At 43.6% G+C, this 18,843-nt stretch overlaps 1 protein-coding gene across 6 annotated transcripts in view; it reads right to left on the bottom strand.

Annotated features, from left to right (window-relative positions):
• The window catches only part of MID1 (midline 1), a 584,284-nt gene that overhangs the window by 21,934 nt on the left and 543,507 nt on the right, over positions 1-18,843 (bottom strand). For all 6 annotated transcript variants that reach the window (XM_081809192.1, XM_081809187.1, XM_081809190.1 and 3 more), the window contains 2 exons: positions 12,617-12,765; positions 4,086-4,213 (listed from right to left, as the gene is read on the bottom strand). In XM_081809192.1, coding sequence (XP_081665318.1) covers positions 4,086-4,213; positions 12,617-12,765 — 277 coding nt within the window. The remainder of the gene's footprint in view (positions 1-4,085; positions 4,214-12,616; positions 12,766-18,843) is intronic.

Raw genomic sequence — 18,843 nt, 5'->3', positions numbered from 1 at the left:
CACCTGGGTGGCTCAGTCCATGATCCTGGGGTTCTGGGATCAAGCCCCGCATCAGGCTCCCTGCTCAGTGGGGAGTCTTGCTTCTCCCTCTCCTACTCCCCCTGCTTGTGTTCCCTCTCTCACTGTCTCTCTCTCTGGTTCCTTGGCATTTGGTTAACTTTATCACTGGAGAAGGTTGCTGTTTTATGTCTTGAACACAGTCTGGAGCAGAGAAGTCTAAATCCTACCAAAATAATGATTGAAGTTGACTCAAAATCTACTGGCTTGATTTCCGTAACTGGTTTTATGAGAAGAGTTTGTGAGCAAGAAAAAGACTAGGCAGTGAGTGCTCTGCACTGGCAACAGTATTTCAGAGCAGGGGTTGGCAAACTATGGCTATGGGCCAAATCTGGCCCACTGCCTGTTTTTGTAAATAAAGTTTTATTGGAACACAGCCAGGCTCATTCATTTATGTACTGTCTGTGGCTGCTTTTGTGCACTAGCAGAGTTGAGTTAGTTGGGACCATATGTCCTGCAAAGCCTAAAGTATTTACCATCTGGCCCTTTATAGTCAAAGTTTGCCAACCCCTGGTTTAGAGAATCGATCCGGGCCTTTATTGCCACTCTTCTGTATACGAGAACCTAACTTCAAAAGGAGAAACATATCTGCATTCTATAGACTTGTAGCAACCTCTGTTCACGCTATTGGAGAGTTCTTTCCTGCTCTTAACTTTGATTAGGACCGAGGAGTCCGAAACAAACCCAAAGAAGGAGATGAGTTCTTAAAAATGGTAAACGGAAAACTCGAATTGTTTTAGGCTTCTTCATTTTGTCCGCTGAAGAGATGTCCAGGACAAATACCATACACAGCACGTAACTTTTATGTTTGTTGTATAAAGTCAATTAGACCAGCTTTGTCTCTTGCTTAGTGAATTCCACCTATACACGTGGGCAGGCACCGCATTAAGTCATGTATTAGGACAGAAGGGCTCTATAGAGCCCCTAGAGCGTTCTTTTTGGACTATGTATTTATACATCTGTCTCCTGAAGTATCCACATGCAAGATTTAGTGTCATGTGCTGTGACTTGGATGTGCATGAATCAGCGACACGAAGCCAGAGAAGCATTCCGCGGGGGAGGCCCAGCTGCACCATAAAATGTCCTTATGATTGTCTGTGTGGTCCCTGTTGGTGTGCCATCACCCGGGAGGGAGCGGTGGAGAAACGCTTATTTTCCCATAACCTAAGCAGTCCACCGAATTACTTTTCCATCAACCACTGTAGAAAGATTTCGTCCTTTCTGCATTGCAATACGGGATTAAATAGAAAGCAAACTTACGCTCAAAATAAGCCAGTAGCTGTGAGACACATGGCAGTAGCTGTGATTGGGGAGGAAATGTCACCTCTCTGGGTTATTAACTTGACATACCACTTAGAGGCTTGTCACGGGGAGAAAAAAAAAAAATCTTGTTTTCACAGCCACGCAGGCTAACCCTGTTTTGATTATAAGCCCAATGGGTTTGTCGTGAAAAGTCAATACCCAATTTACCGTAAACGAGAATAGCAGCACGCTGCCAATTTCAATATTCGTGGGATTGGTAGCAGAACTGTTATTTTCTTGCCTCTGTCATAAACAGGACATGAGAAATGGTGGGCTAATACTCCACAAACACTTCATTTCCTGCTTACAAATGTCTGATAAACTATTTGGACTTGGCAATATCAGCCAAGCATCATATGTTATGGCCAGGATCGATGTTATGTCTAGAAATGGGCCAGATTTGTATTTGAGGTTTGACGTTCAGAAGGCAGAATGGCAGGTACCCCATGTGGTCTCAAGCTTGGCATAAACAGCCATCGGGATGATATATGGCGTACACGGTCCTAGTCAGTGCGAACTACTTTCACACTTTCCCCTCTAATCGCTGCCTTGGCCTTCGCATGCAGACATAGCCCATGAATGTATGCCCACCGGAACACCATTAGACGATTCTTGGGAAATGGGGAGGACACACTCAGGTCAACAAGACACTGATTTCGTGCAGAAAGGTCATGTGCCTGGCCCAACAGTCTTTCAGTCCTCTTTGTCCTTGGGCATGACCTTGTGACGTGGATCTGGCCCACGAGACACAAGTGGGAATTTGCCAGATGGGTCTTCTGAGCAAGCTTTTTGTTTTCCTAATAAAGACAGATTTTTGTCCCCGTTTCCCCTGCGTCCCTCTCTTTGTACCTGGAACTTGAGCACGATGGCATGGAGGCAGGGCAGCTGCGCTGTGATCATGTGGCAAAAAGGCAACACAGCAAAGGTGGCAGAGTAGAAAAAGAGCAACAGCCTGGCGTCTGAGGTCCTCACTGAGCTGCTGCCCAGGCCTGGAGCTCATACCTCCGTGCTCGGGTTTGTGTGATACAAACACCCCTTGCTGGGTTTAGTCACTGCTAACTGGATTTTCTGTTGTTGCAATCATACTCAATCCCAAATGATGTAAGAGAGAAAAAAAAGAGAGAGAGATTTTTTTCATAGGATGCCATCATGAAAAACAGCTCAGCCAGAGAAAGTCTAGACCTGCACTAATACAGTAGCCACAGGCTTTTTATATTTCAATTAAGTTTAATTAAAGTCAAATAAAAGTAAAGACTCACTATGTACACTTCAAGTTTTTGATAGCCCCATGTGGTCAGCAGCTACCATAATGGACAGTGTAGATACAGAATGTTTTTATCACTGTGGAAGGTTCTAGGGGGTAGCGTTAGTTTAGACAGACGCCGGAGTTAAAAGCTTAAAAAAGGAGGGCAGTAAAGTAACAAATATTTGAAACCAAGTTTGGTTCCTTACTGCAAGTGCATTTTGGAGTCAACTTCTTTCTTCCTTAATAGGAGTGGTATGGCTTGAAAGAATGACGTAAGATAAGAAGTTTGTGGGATGACTGCTTCCCTTGCAAATGCAGAAAGGCTAAAAACAGCACCTCGGCTTCTTGCAAAGAAAAAACCTATCTGGGTATCATGCCCCTTGGATATAAAACTCCTCGCTTCTGATCCACAGACTATAAAAACAAACATCTCACAATGTTCCCTTTCTCCTGCTCCATCTTTCCCAACCATGCGCACACGGAACTGGAGTGGGGAAGCTGATGCCACGCTAAGTTAGGGAGGTGGTCTCTCGAAGGCTGCACGCCCTCGGTTCGGTGCACTTCTGGCACCTTCCTAAAGTCACAGGCACTGGTGGCTTTGGCTAACACACATAAAGGTCATCCCAACAGTCCACATTCTACCAGCGAATGATTTCAATTCTCATTCTCGAGGTTGACAGCAAAGAAAATTTTGAATGGTTAGGAATAGGAGTAGCCCGAGGTTTTCTTTTATTGCGGTTCCTTTTGTTTTGTAAGCTTGACCAAAAAAAAAAAAAAAAAAAGGCAAAAGCCTATCAGAAACATGGCACCAGGAATTCACATGTGATTTTTGGGACATTTGCCATGGTGACCTTTTGCCAAGATGAAATGACGTCTTTTACCAGAAAGAGCAAGAGGTCTTTGGAGTCCGTACGGACCCAAGCCAAATCCTAATTCGGCCACTCGCTAGCTACCCGACCTCCAGCAAGATGGGTGACCTCCGTCATCTGCAAAATGAGGATTATAACACGCGACCTCAGTCTGATGGTGTGAAGATTATACAAGGTCTCGGATACAAGGAGCTGAAGCAAAGTAGACACCCAATCAAGAGTTAGCTGCCAATTTTTTCTCTGCCAGGACACTGTGAGAGTCAGATGCCTTGCCGAGATGAAGTGGAAAATAGCCACGCTACTTTACGTATCTCTTTGGTGGCCAGCAGAGCTGGTATTTGTGGCACCCATACTCTGAGAGGGAGGGAAAATGGTCGGAAGTACGTTTTTAATTCTCGAGAGTCTTCCTTTTCCTCTGTCCCCAGTTTGGTCGTTTCGGGTGGGAAGAAAAAAGTGTGCCAGAAATCATTTATGGGAATACTAGACTCCGTTCCTAAACCAAGAGCCCACACCTCTGGTTTTTAGGGAATCGACGTGGTGGTAAAGTATGTGTATCACTGAATGTACACAATATTAAAGCGCACGCGTGCGCGCGCACACACGCGACATACCTGTAAGGTAATCCAGACATTCTAGCAATTTCTTCTCTCGGGAAAAATCTAAGGCAAAGGTGTCAAATGTGTCATTGAGGTTGATTTCAGGAATTAGGACCTGGGATGATGCAGTTGCCATGGAGACTCTGTAATTTAAACAAAACAACTTTTTAGAAATGTCAAGATGCCTTTCACCGTTGCCGCCTAGGAACGAAAAGAAATAAAAGGAAAAGAAGTATCATTTTAAAATAGTGCTGTTCTTCCACGGGAGCCTCAAAAAGAACCTGGGAATGGCACAAGACAGCAACACAATGCAAATGAACGCAAGCTTAAAGACGAGGCAAAGGATTTGGGGAAACAGTAGAATGGCTGCTCCCCCCTTCCTTTTTACTATCGGAAAAAAATTCCCCACGGAGGTGAAAGAATATTCATATTTCATGTTGCCGTGTATTTAACAGCCTGGCCCCTTCACATCTAACCCCAGAGAGAAGCACATAGCTCCAGGCATTTCTTCACACATCTGTCTGGGAAACTGTTTGTTCCTTTCAGACTCGACCCTGCTCCACTTCAAAGAGGAGTCTCCAAAATTTCAAACTGCATAAAAGGCAAAGTGAAGATTAAAAAAGAATGTTTCCAGATATTGGATTAGTTTAATCAATTACTAGCCTCTTTCTAAAATAAACATTTAAAAAAGGAGTTTTTGTCTGGCTCGTTTCGTTCTCCTTATATTCTTTTTTTTTTTTTTTCTTTTGCACCATATTCCCAGCAGATGCCATGGAAAATATTCATGAGCTTTCTCACAAATCCCTCCAGTGGATGCACCATTTTCCCTCTTCATTTACAGTTGCAAGTGAAGAGTTCTCATTTATAAACTATAAAGCAACGTATTGGTAAATAGGACTCTCCTGCTATGAGACCATCTCCTGCTATGTGTGTGTTAAGCTCTCAAGTTGATTTGCAAACTTCAGTTCCTAAGAGCAGAATGTTTTTGACTAATTAAAAAATGCAAGCGATCCTCTTAAAAACGATACGATTGTGGCATGACATAAACCATGTCTGAGCATATCAGACTATGCTAGACCCGTAATCTTGTTGATCTGGGTATTTCACAAAGTTTGGTAAACACCACCAAGGACCGACTATGTGTAGGGTGCTGGAAATTTGTCAGCAAAGCAACACTCTGAAATGGTTCAGCTCTAAATCTAGCTATTTTCTTTTTTAAAGATTTTATTTATTTATTTATTTATTTATTTGAGAGAAACAGCATGAGAGGGAAGAGGGTCAGAGGGAGAAGCAGGCTCCCCGCTGAGCCGGGAGCCCGATGTGGGACTCGATCCCAGGACTCCGGGATCATGACCTGAGCCGAAGGCAGTCGCTTAACCAACTGAGCCACCCAGGCGCCCAAATCTAGCTATTTTCTAATTAAGAGTATTGATGCTCATTTATACAAAGTCACAAAGCTAGCTGGCAGCTAGGTCTATATTCTTCCATTTAATCTAGAAAAATTTCAACCTGGTTACCTAAGGAGATGTATCTCCTCTTGTGTCTCTTAACGGCTCTTAAAACTTTGTATTTTATAAAGATACGTATTTTGGCTATAAAAATTACACTTGTGGGTCTATCCATACGATGCAATATTATTCATCCATAAAAAGGAGTGAAGTACTAATACACACAACAATGTGGATGAACCTTGAGAGTGTTACGCTAAGTGAAAGAAACCCGACACAAAAGGCCACGTATTGTATGATCCATTTGTATGAAATGTCCAGAATAGGCGAATTCATAGAGACAGAGAGCAGATTAGTGGTTGCCAGGGGCTTGGGGGTGGGGGGGTGGGGTGGGGGGGCAATGGACGATGACTACGTAATGGGTATGGAGTTTATCGGGGGGTAATAAAAAGATTTTGGAACTCGATAGAGGTAGTAATTGCACAACATTGTGAATGTACTAAATGCCACTGGATTGCATACATTAAAATGGTTAATTTTATGTTCTCTGAATTTTACCTCAATATAAGTTACACCTGTGAGGTGCTCAAAATCCTTAGAAATGAAGTTTCTATAATTGTACTTCTGGAACATTTTCAGCTCTGTATAGGGAGGGAAGTAGATGGGATAATTAACAATGTAATAACTGGGATGATACTGGGATCCATTGATGAAAAGTTTGAAGAGGCATAAACTCTGGAAAGAAAAGTTTCAAGGGTTTGAATGAGGGTGGAGAATCTAAATTCACCACCTAGCTCTTTCACCAAGAAACAGTGACCAGCAGAGTTTGGGGATTTTGTTGGCTAAAGAGCGCACCCAAGGGGAATGGGCTAATCATTGTGATGAAGACCTGCTAATTTAGACTGGCAGATACAGGGATGGTTGCTAGGCAGTTTTCACAGATAGTCAAACTGTACTTAAAAAATGCTTTCCTTATGACCCATGATCACAAAAACTCCTCAAAACTCAGAGCGATCTCAGGATTACTCAACAAATATATACGAAGCTCTTAAAGAGCCTGAAAAATTTGCGTCAGTGCAGAAAAGTTAAAAGAAATGCTATAGTGCAACATGAACTCCTCAAATAAAAATTTCAAAGTGAAACCCCAATTAGAATGTTTCATGACGTCCAGCAGGGAAAACTGCACTGAGCTTTGAAGAACCGACCATCTTTCTTTTGCATTTCTCTGTCGTTCTTGTGTGGCACCGATCTTGGGCTGAGAGGATCCTGAGCGCTCTGAACAGATAATCTCACTTTAGCACTTTCCCGGTCCAGGGGCAGAAGCTTCTGCTCAGGCTCACCCAAAATAGATTTCACTCCCACGTTTCTCCTGGTTCTGTGGTCCACAGTTAACTGAAACGTGCTTCGGGCAAGTGACAGTGTTTAAAAAAAAAGAAAAAAAAAAAAGCCTGCCATCTTGCTGGTGGGAACTTTGTGGAGTGGGAACGGAAAGGCTGAAAGTCCCTAAGCCTGGGAGGCAAAGACTGACAGCAAGAATCCGTGCAGATTATTGCAGGTTTTAACACCTACACAGTTTTTTGATGGAAGGAAAGATATTTATCTTTGGCTACAATTTCAAATTCGTAATTGGAGTGACAGGCAAGGGGAGATCTGCCAAATTCAACATTTTAGGCCATGTTTGTATTCCCCAAATCCTTGTTGCCCATCTTCTGGCCTTTCAGATGAGTTGCCAAAATCCACCAGGGCCATCAGTCTTGCCACTTTCGCAATTCTGTGCTTTCATAGTTGTGTGTGTGTACATATATGCCCATGTGTGCACGTGCTTGTGAGTGTGTGTTAAGCTCTTATCATATTGTGGCAAATAAGGACATTGTGTCCTATCTTGATGCTTAAGGGGGTGGCCTGCACATTACTTCCTGTTTCTATTTTGACTTCGATGCTCCGAATCTCCATGACAGTTTGCTAGGGCCACATGGGGCCAGTTTTCCAGAAGGTGGACGTGTCTGGAGCCACACGGCTCACAGGCTTTCTGTCAGTCAGTGCCAGGGGAAGATGCTCTACCCTTCCTGCCTAATATCGGCCCCCGTGCCCGACCCCTGACAACGGCACTTACATGGGTTTCTCTTGCGCGAGTGGGAAAATCACCGTGGTAAAACCCAGTGAGGTCTCACAGCAACAAAACGTGGTTTGCTTTGGTCTGCTCAGGATTTCCCAAATGCATTTGGCTCTGGAACTTTGCTGCTGTTTTAACACCAATTAACACCCTACCAGAACACACTTCAAAACCCACTCATCAGACGTGCTTGAATTCTTAAAATCAAGTGACATCTTTCCATCGTTGACAACTGGAGCTCTTGGCTTTATATTCTGGCTAAGTCTGATGGATCCTTGAAGGACAGAGGAGTCGGACACCCTCCTAGGAGCTCTGAAAAATGAGTACTGTTCAGAGGGAAGTTTCTTTTTACCATCCTCTTGATAATTTGCCACTACAAGTGATTTTAATTTCAGATTTCTCATAAGCAACTTTCTTATGCTTCGATGAGTTTTGCTTACTTAGTGTAATTTTGTAAAGATGCTCATACAGGGCGCCTGGGTGGCTCAGTTGGTTAAGCGACTGCCTTCGGCTCAGGTCATGATCCTGGAGCCCCTGGATCGAGTCCCGCATCGGGCTCCCTGCTCGGCGAGGAGCCTGCTTCTCCCTCTAACCCTCCCCCCTCTCATGTACTCTCTCTCATTCTCGCTCTCTCAAATAAATAAATAAATCTTTAAAAAAAAAAAAAGATGCTCATACAATCATACAGAAGACCTATATATTAGTGTGGCTTGAGAATATAGTATGTTATACTATGTGTGTCAATTTCGTAAGTGGGAGAGAAGGGAATTAGCATTTGTTGCACGATCACCTTGGGACAGGAACCGGACTAATAGTTTTATTATACTATTTGATTTTGTCCCTATAACAACCAGATTAGGTAGGAATAATCAACCTGTTTTATAGTTTGTTCACTCATTCATTCATGTCAGGCAGTTTGCTATGTGCTGGGGCCATAATGGTGAAAACAAGGCGGCCGGGGGTTCTGCCTGCTAGGAGCATATGAGCAAAATTGGACTCACAAGTGTTAAAGGAGCAGCCCCAGTGCCATCCATAATTCCTGCTAAGCAATTAGCGCAGAGCCAGACCCTGGATTCCAAAGCATATGCATCTCCTACAGTGTAAAGCTTGAGGGTCTCTCCCCTTCGGGTGTTGTTGTGTTGTTGTTGTTTTTTATATTTCTGAATCGAAAACCTTTTTGCAGTTTGATTCAGCCTGTCGATGAACATATCTACCTTAAGTGATTTAAAGATGCAGAAAAATCTCATTCAAGTCTCACTTTAGGAAGGCTTGCAGGATTGAAAGTTTGTTCTGGGCTTTCCCCCCCTTGAATAGAACAAGAGAGATGGTGCCAAAGCCCAAGGCAGACGCAATAGGAGGCAGAGGATCATGAAGTCACGTCCTAGAGAAGAATGTTTACTAAGTAAGGGGTTGAAGAGTAGAGACAGGCAGAGACCAGCCCCGGAACAGACATACAAGGCGGGACCGGACCGACATACTAAACTATGAGAACTTAAATCCAACAGACATTATGGAGTATCTATGATGCTAAAGGCCTGTTCTTAGGAGTCATTAGCAGTACTACTACAACTACTGATAGAGGCAGCTATTATGAGCCCAATTTTCTTTTTTTCTTTTTTTTTAAAAAAAGATTTTATTTATCTGAGAGAGAGAGAGAGAGAGAGAGGAAGGGAATGCAGGAGCGGGGGGAGGGGCAGAGGGAGAAGCAGACTCCCCGCTGAGCAGAGCTTCCATGCGGGCTCGATCCCAGGACCCTAGATCATGACATGAGCCAAGTCAGACGCTTAATGGACTATGCCACCCAGGCGCCCCTATGAGCCCAATACTCTATGCAGAAAATAGCTCACGGATAAACCCAAAGGATCATAGTTAAAAAGTGGCAGTGCTGGGATCCCCGCCCAAGTTTCCCAGGTCCTGGTCCAAGCCCCTGCCCTTTCACGACGTTCCGGTCCCGGAAAGAGAGAAAGGCTCAGGAACTGACCAAGAGGACTGCCAATAGAGACGGGAAGAGAGGGGCTGCGTCTTCAAACTTGATGGAACTTTAGCCTTCTCATAAGCAGGAGGCCGACTTTCTTACGCCTGGATTTAGTGAACAGTTTTGCTTATTTAAAATGATTTTAGGGCGCCTGGGTGGCTCAGTTGGTTAAGCGACTGCCTTCGGCTCAGGTCATGATCCTGGAGTCCCGGGATCGAGTCCCGCATCGGGCTCCCTGCTCGGCAGGGAGTCTGCTTCTCCCTCTCCTGCTCCCCACTCTTGTGCTCTTTCTCTCTCTCACTCTCTCTCAAATAAATAAATAAAATCTTAAAAAAAATAAAATAAAATAAAATGATTTTATAGAAGTGCACATACAATCGCACCAAGAACTATCTATTAGTGAGGCTTGAGAATATAGTACACAGTGGACCCTTGAACAATGTGGGGATTAGGGGCGCTGACCCCCACCCAGTGGAAAAACCGTGTATAACTTTTGACTCCCCCAAACTTAACTACTAAGAGCCTACTGGGGACCAGAAGCCTCACTGATAACATAAAGCGTCGATTAACACATCTTTTGTATGTTGTATGTATTATACTCTGCATTCTTACAATAAAGTAAGCGAGAGAGAAGAAAATATTATTAGAAATATTAAGAAATATTATTATAGAAAATATTATGGAGAAAATACATTTACAGTACTGCACTGTATTTATTTTTTTAAAAAACCGTGTATAAGTGGACCTGAGCAGTTCAAACCCATGCTGTTCAAGGGCCAACTGTATTATACAGTTCACTATCTGTAGAAAGAAAAATCAAAGTCCTGTTTCTGTTCTTGAAGAGATGGGCTTGTTACAGGTAGAGGTGAATGGGACCGGTTATGACCTGCTGGATCTGTGGGAGATCACATGTGGGACATTCATGTGCTTATGTTATACTTCAAAGGTAGGTCTTCTTTCAGAATGTTCTATCCCATCTGTTATGGGGCCACATTCTCTCCCCTCGATAGGTGTGAGTTTGTTCATATTACACTTGATCAAATTTTTAGGGAGTGCTGAGAAATGCAGCTCATAGTAGCCATTTCATCTGGACATCTCATGATTTGTACCTGGAGAAAAGTACTCTTGGATCCCAGTTGGAAACCATGATGTAAGTGTAAACAGGGTCTAGTAGAGTGTCCTAGGTACGCCGGAGTATTAGCACCATTTGCAGTTTTTAACCTTAGGAGGAACATAAAGCAACCGGATACAGTCCAGATGAGAGCTACGAAGACCAACACTGGGAACCTAGGAGTCGTGAGCAAAGAAACCGGCTTCTCTTTAGAGTAGGGAGGCGGTCATTTTAAGGATATAAACAGGATGATAAGCAGCTGTTAGCCACGTGCTTTGGAAGAGATTAAGTATCGTAACCAGCTGCAGAAGAATTTTTTCTCAAATATAAGAAATGACACCATGAAGCTGGTTCGATACAAGAGCAAGGCTGTAAAACCACTGTACGTTACTTGGACTGAAAGAACGGTGAAAACAGAAATATCAACGCCTACCTCTAAGGGCTATTTTGAGAATTAGCACGGTGCCCGACATAAGCACGCACTCAATTAATGTTCGTTTTCTTTCTCCTTCCTTGAAGAAATGCAAGTCAGACGACGGTGAGTATTTTTTTCCCCTGGGCCAGGGGTTGGCAAAATACAGCCAGAGGGCCAAATACCTGTTTGGGGAAGTGTTGGTAGAAACCCAGGCATGCCCGTTTGTTTCTGTATTGTCTACGATCGGCTGCTATGGAGCTAACCACGGCAGAGCTGAGTAGTTGCGAAGGAGACCTTAGAACCTGCAGAGCTGAAATATTTCATCTCTGGTCCTTTATCGAAGTTTGCAGACTTCTGCTCTAGGATAAAGACCAGCATGAATGAGCTGTCTGGGGTTGTCCGGTGATAGGATTCTATTATTGCTTTGCATATGGGGCAGGGGGCCTCCAAAAATGAGAATGAATGAAAAGTCCAGGGCACTGGCAGGGGTTGGAGGTATCATTTAGGTGAAGGTGTTTGCAGCAGCGAAGGCGAGTACGTTTATGCCAATCCAGACGGACGCGGAGCGAAGGAGCACTGACTCCCATCAGTTTCACTGCTGAACTGACCATTCAGAGTATCCAAGCCAGGCGTCCCCTAACGGGGCAATAATGTTCTCTTTATGTGCCCTGCCCCAGAATAAAGGACCCTTTAAAAGAAAGAGGTATGAGGGGCGCCTGGGTGGCTCAGTTGGTTGGGCGACTGCCTTCGGCTCAGGTCATGATCCTGGAGTCCCGGGATCGAGTCCCGCATCGGGCTCCCTGCTCGGCAGGGAGCCTGCTTCTCCCTCTGACCCTCCCCCATCTCGTGCTCTCGCTCTGTCTCATTCTCTCTCTCAAATAAATAAATAAAATCTTTAAAAAAAAAAAAAAAAGAAAGAGGTATGAGATTGACAGTTGGGTCCTTCTTCTCCCACATGAGTCAGCTTTGACCTTTCTATCGAGGCGAACCTTCTCAACCAAATAAAAATAGGTCTAACAGAGTGCAACACCTGGGCGTTGTTTTTTTTTTCTTTTCTTTTTAATAGATGAGCCCTGAGATGGAAGAAAAGATTCCCCTTTATGTTTTTGCCTTCATTTGGACTCTTTGTTACCAAGTGTACGATAGGATCAGGTCTGAGAGTTACAATAACTGTCGTTTTTGTGCCACCGTAAGCGTTCTCCCCCGCCTCTCCACCCCGCCCCCCCCAAACAAGGCTGATTTTATTCTTTCCAACCGGTGGACTCTTGTTTCAAAGGCCTTGAACTCCAGGGCGCTACTGAAAAGGCTTTGACATGTCAAAGGCAAGCATCTTTAGCTGGAACAAAGCAACTCAAAGCCTCTATTCTCCCCGGTACTCAGCCTCGAAAATGAAAACAAAAGCCAGGCGAGGGCAAGGCCTGCGATCACTCCCCAGACACAGGAGCCCAGCAGCTGAGAACTTCCCAGCAGCCCCCGCAACTCACCTCTCGGTGATATTCTTAGCTGTCTGTAGGAACCGCGCATGATCATTCTCCTTCAGAGAGTGTTCCGCCTGGGAGATGAGGGACGCCGACCGCTCGATGCACTGCTTGCAGTTTGCAATCTGCTGAGCCAGTTTGCGAAGCCTCATCACCTTGAAAAGAGGCATGGAGATGGTTAGGTGGGTGGGCTTGCTTAGGGAACATGCATCAGGCTGGACCCTTCCAACGTGTGCATCGTGCTGCGCGGAAGTTGTCCTTCAGTGAAAAGTCCAAAGAGTGGGCGGAGAAATGTGGAAATCCCAGTTAGGGGACGCCTGGCTTGGATACTCTTGATCTCCTTGGAGAAGCGTCGCTAATTTGTTTTATGAGAAAATACTTTATTGTGAATTGCTTCCTTGTTGATGGGGAAAAAAGGTGTTGCCTAATGGCAAGCTACAAGGGTCACCAGACCTCTTCCCTCACTATTCCGCTCAAGCAGCGAACGCTGGGACTTTCTCTGTCTCAGGGCTTCAGCTGGGCCATCAAGAAAATAAGACATCCCCGTAGGTGCAAATGTGTGGCTTAAGTAAGAACCATTTTCCCAAAAGGTCTTTGCAATCCACGTCATAGAATTGTGATGTGAAAAAACATGAGGTATTACTATTTCCCACACGATCTAAAACTCACGTGTTAAATGAACAGAAAGCCAGCGTTTTTTCCATTGATTAATATTTTTCCTGTTGAGCAGATGAGAGAAAGCCAAAGAAAGCACAGCTGGGCCCTTTCCCCTCACTGGGAACGTCATTTCCAGGTACTTTGTGCTTCCTTGATAACTAAGAACTATTTTGATAAGCATTTCCCAGTCGGGATAAAAATGCATGTTTGGCTCCAACCTCCATTCCAATTCCTGATTCTGTCTTGCTTGAAAACGACCCTCAGACGTAATTGACCGTAACCTCGGGGGTAGGCCAAGATAAGTGCACGGTAACCCACTTGACCATTCGCTAGAGTGTTTGAAATGTGCTGTGAGATGAAGCCCTCTGGCCAGAAGCCAAGTCAAAATTAGACTGCTAATTGGAATTGCTGGGCGCCCAGTGCCCCATCCACACAGCCCGGGACAGGTCTTGGCCGGCCTCAGGATCATTCCGGAATGGAAAACAGCCCTGGGTGAAAGGGTAGGGAGGAGGCCAGTTAATCTGTCTTACAGACAAGGCTGGCTCCGGCCCCCTCCAGAATTCCTGCTAACTCCAAGAAATTCCTTCTTTCTCCAAGTCATCATTAGCATCCCCATGCAACTTTAATCGAAGAAAAGGAAGGAAGGAGATGTCAGAACTCGAGGCCTCTAAGGAACATCTGATTCCAGCTATGTCGTACTGCAGCAAACAAAGGAAATTCATGCTGCACTGAGAGGCAGCAGCGGCAAGACTTCGGGCAAGAGAGACAGTTAAGAGAGAATGAAGTGCCAAGACCTTGGAGCAAACGGCGTAGGAGATTAAGCCCGGTAAAAGACGTAACTCATTATAATGACGGTGACCATCCACAGCAGATTAACCGTGTTCATTAGTTGAATGAAATAACACTTCTTTTACACCAAATTGAATTTAGCGTCTAACACAGTTACATCCAGAGGTAAAGCTGAGAAAGGCTTAGAGTCCAATTCATCCATCAGAGGAAGGAAAATAACTTGGAGTCCCCAACAATCCAAGTGAACGAAATATTTAAGCACACGACGGAATTAAAGATGTTTAATACAATTCCAACAAAAGAAACATAAGGTCAAAATACTCCTTTAGAACAACTCTGTGTCAGTCACTTAGCCTTTTCGTCTATCAGTGATCCATCCCACAGACTACAAATGCAACAATGCTTGAACTCTATTTTCTTCTTTCTTTTCTTCTATCATGATACTGGAAATTAAAAGTGGCATTAAGCAGAAAAGATAAAAAACAAAACCAAACAACAACCCTAACTCATGCATTAAGTTGAAGGAAGCCAAAATGAGAAAACATAGGAATGCTTTACCGAAAACAATTGTTGGCATAATTTTAATTTTAGTTCAAGTGTACAATTCCATCTGACATGCCGGATCGGAGCTTTTCAAAATGGTGTGCACAAGAATCAGCAGGAATCTTTTGAAAAGAGAAACTGTAAATGTTTGGGCCCCCTCTCCAATATCCTCCCTAAAAAGCTGTTATTGACAGAGCAGTACGAATCTGCATTCCAACAGGCAATGAGCCGCAGGTGATGGGTCAGTAGGTATGGTCAGAACTAGCACTTACCAACAAAATAGAAGGGAAGAGGAGAGGAGAAAAGAAAGTAGCAGAGTGCATTCCTGATACAGAAGGCAAATTCGGTTTTGCAAAAACCTGCCGTGTGTGTGCCTGCACACACGCATGCTGGGCTTCATGTCCTCCCTATTTTTTTACTGTGGGCTTCAGTTAAAAAAAAAAAAAAAGAGAGAGAAAGAAAAGAAGAACACTACTCTGAATCAGGTGTTCACAAACTATGGTCTGTATGCCATATCCAGCACACACCGATCTGTGTACATAAAGTTTTATTGGCACACTGCCACGTTCATTCATTTATGAATCATCTATGGCTCACACGACAACATTGGGCAGAGGTGAACTGTTGCAACAGAAACTGTATGGCAAAGCCTACAATATTTATTATCTGGCCCTTTACCGAAAAAGTTTGCCAACTTAAGTGATTCGGATCAAACGGCCCTGATCTGAACCACACTTTGGGAAACACTGTCCTACTTGCTACAACACTTCAGAATCAGACACCGAGCATTTAGCAAAATACTAATTTCGTCCTTAGAAAACTCTTTTTTATATACTATTTTAAAAATCTGACAAGACGCATAAAATCTGATTTTTGAAAAGAAACACTGGGTACTGACACGTAAGAAGATTCTTTATACGTTAAGTGTTACTGCCACAGGGGACATTTTTCCAAGTGGGCCCTGTTCTTCTTTGCCTTTGGGAAGTGTTGCTTGCACGTTGTAATTTCAGGAATTCGCTCTATGCTCATCATGGAAATAGCCTGCCGGTTGAATCTGCTTTCGGTGAGGACACAGGCCTATACATACCAATTTATCTGCTGTTTATTATACCTTACACGTGCTCTAAAATGCAGCGCTTCGTTTTTCTTTAAATGCAGTTTAAATGCTTTTAATGTATGTGCTTTTATATGTATTGTAGGATCCCCACCCCAAAACTGTTCCGTCCTAACAACTGATCCTCAGTTATCACAGGTCTCTGCATTGCCAGTGAGGCCTGACTTGGCGTTTCTGTAAGGCTCTAGAAAAGCCCGACTACATAGTCCAGTTACTGATCTTAAATTCTGGAGATCTGGAGTACATTTAAAAGCCGTGAAGAGAAGGGACCCTTTTTCTCTGTGGCTGCAGCGTTCTACCACCCATCCGTGTCTGAACATAAAACACCTAATTTCCTCAGTCTGGAGTTTGCTGCCAGCTTTTGCTGTGTTGACATGAAATTTATCTCCTCCTACTGAAGAGATAAGACACTTCTTTCCCAGGGAGTCTCGTGGCTTGAGACTCTCCAGTCCCTCCGAGGAGAAAGGCCGCCGAGCTGTTTATTTCCTAGGCTGCACAATGGTCTGAGAGCAAGCATTACCAGTACGTACCAGTGGGTCCCAACCCTGCCTACCTGGCAAGCCCTCAGCCGGAGGATTTGCGGTGAGTCTGTTTCCACCAGGTCTAACGGCCTGGGGATCCACACCAGAGACCCATGGCGGCCGAAGTCACGTCACCACCGTGATCCCCGCGGTCCTGCCGGTTCTTCCTCCAGCTCCCCACTTCCAAGTGCCGGTGAGAGAGCCCCCCTGCCCCTTCTCTGGATTCAGCGTCCTCAAGACCGCCCAGACACCACCCTGGGCACCCTCATGGGGCACCAAGTCCATACTTGGCCCTCCCTGCCCAGCACCTCGGTTTCCCAGCGCGTTGGTACTCACGCTCTTCTCTTCCTCAAAATGTATCTCTGACACCACGTGCCCTGGCCAGGGACTCAGTCACCGTGAATTCCGAGCTTTGGGATTCCACTAGTCTTTGGTGATGTTGCCAAAGCAGTAACTCAAGAGAAAGCCAAACTGGGCCTCATCTTTCCCAAGCAATGTTTGCTTTCTAAGACTGCCTTCTGAGATAATGTCCCCGAGCCAAGTGTGTACTTTTTAAAAAGTGATAAACTTCAAACACACAGATGATTTTTAAAGTAATATGATCCACTTCCCCGTGCCCAGTCCCAGCTTTACCAAATCTCAATATCTCCATCATATTAGTGTAAAAGATTTCTGAAAAGGAAGTAAAATATTATTGATAGCATGGAAGCCCTGTGTGTCCCTCCCTAATTTCATTCAAGTCCTTCTCCAGAGGAAAACACCTTTTTGAATTCAGGCTGGATCACTCCCAAGTATGTATGCGTGCCTAAACATTGTATGGGATTTTTCTGTAGTTTATCGAATTTTATATAACAAGTCTCACTCCACGCAAAGCATTGTAAAGCTTGTTTATATGTTTGCGATTTGTCCATATGAATGCATGTCACCCGAGTTCATAAATTTTAACTTTTGAAGGCTGTTCCAGTACATAAATATACAATTGTCTTATAAACAGCTTTATTGAGATATAATTAACATACAACAAACTGTATATACTTAAAGTGCAAATTTGGTAAGTTTGCAAATATGTGTAAACCCATAAGATAATGGACACATAGATCTTGCCTCCATTTTCCTCCTGCCCTTGGTAATTCATCCCGTCCCCCACCCCACTCCCTGTCACTCATCCCTAAGCAACCACTGATTTGTCTTCTGTCACCGTAGATTATTAGAAAGTGTTATTTCGGTGGCTCAGACGGTTGAGCGTCTGCCTTCAGCTCAGGTCATGATCCCAGGGTTCTGGGATCGAGTCCCGCATCAGGTTCCCTGCTAGGCGGGAAGCCTGCTTCTCCCTCTGCCTCTCTCTCTCTCTCTGACTCTCATGAATAAATAAATAAAACATTAAAAAAAAAAAGTGTTATTTCTAAACTTCCATATGAATGTGTTCATGCAGTATATACTATTTTCGGTCCGGCTTCTTTCACTCACCCTAATTTATTGAGATTCATCCGTGTTGTTGCATGTATCAATAGCTCGTTCTTTTTTGTTGCTGAATATAGTATTTCATTGTATGGCTGCGCCACAAATTGTTTATTCATTCATCTCCTGATAGACATTTGGGTCATTTCCAGTTTGGGGCTATTACCCTTGCCATTCCCATGAAAATTCATGTATGTGTCCTATAGGGACACATGCTTTCAATTCTCTGGCAAACACCTAGCATGGTGTATGTATAACTACTTAAGGAACTGTCAGTTTTCCAAAATGCAGTTTTATTCTTATAAACAGCGTATCAGAGTTCTAGTTCCTCCACGTTCTCAACAACGCTTGGTATGGTCCATCTTTTTCATTTTAACTGTTCTACTAGGTAAGTAGGGTATCTCCTTGAGGTTCTAACTTCCCTTACTGACTTTTCTTAACAACTAATGATTTTGAACATCTTCTCATGTGCTCATTTGCCATCCACATGCCTTCCTTGGTAAAGTACCTATTCAAATCTTTTATCCATCTGGTAAAGGTATTGTTTGTTTCCTTGCTAATGAGTTTTGAGAATTTGTTATATACCTGCGTACGAATATTTTTCTCTTCAGATAAATAATTTATACATATTTGTCTCCAACCTGTGGCTTGTCTTTACATTCTCTTAACAGTGCCTTTTAGAGAGAAGTTTTTACTTTTGATGTAATACAATTATCTGTTTAATTTGTAAATATTTCTTTGATGTTTTTAACATTGTATATGAACAATCTTTGCCCAACTCAAGGTTCATCGAGATTTCCTCTCACATTTTCTTCTAGAAGTTTTATCATTTTGTCTTTCACATTAGGAATATCCGTTTAGATTTAATTTTTGTATATGGCATGAAATATGGCTCGAATTTCATATTATGTGCAGAATAGCGTCTCCTATGTGGAGGCTAAAACTCAGTTTCCAAATGCCCCCTGCGGCTGAGTAGTCTTTATAGTTTCAATGTCTACATTTTACCTCCCAAACTGCTAATCTGTTATTTTCACATTTCTTTCTTTCTGATCTTATACCCTTTTTGTGGCTTCACAAGTTTTTGCTCTTTTAAAATAGAAGTTATCCCTTCATTTATCACCTTAAACATCTTTTCTATATTTTCCCATAAA

Source organism: Leptonychotes weddellii, chromosome X (genome assembly GCF_054177405.1).
Source record: "Leptonychotes weddellii isolate Sample4059 chromosome X, ASM5417740v2, whole genome shotgun sequence".
NCBI classification, from domain to species: domain Eukaryota; kingdom Metazoa; phylum Chordata; class Mammalia; order Carnivora; family Phocidae; genus Leptonychotes; species Leptonychotes weddellii.
The sequence above is the reverse complement of the archived record's forward strand: the minus strand, read 5'-3'. Positions and strand labels throughout refer to the sequence as shown.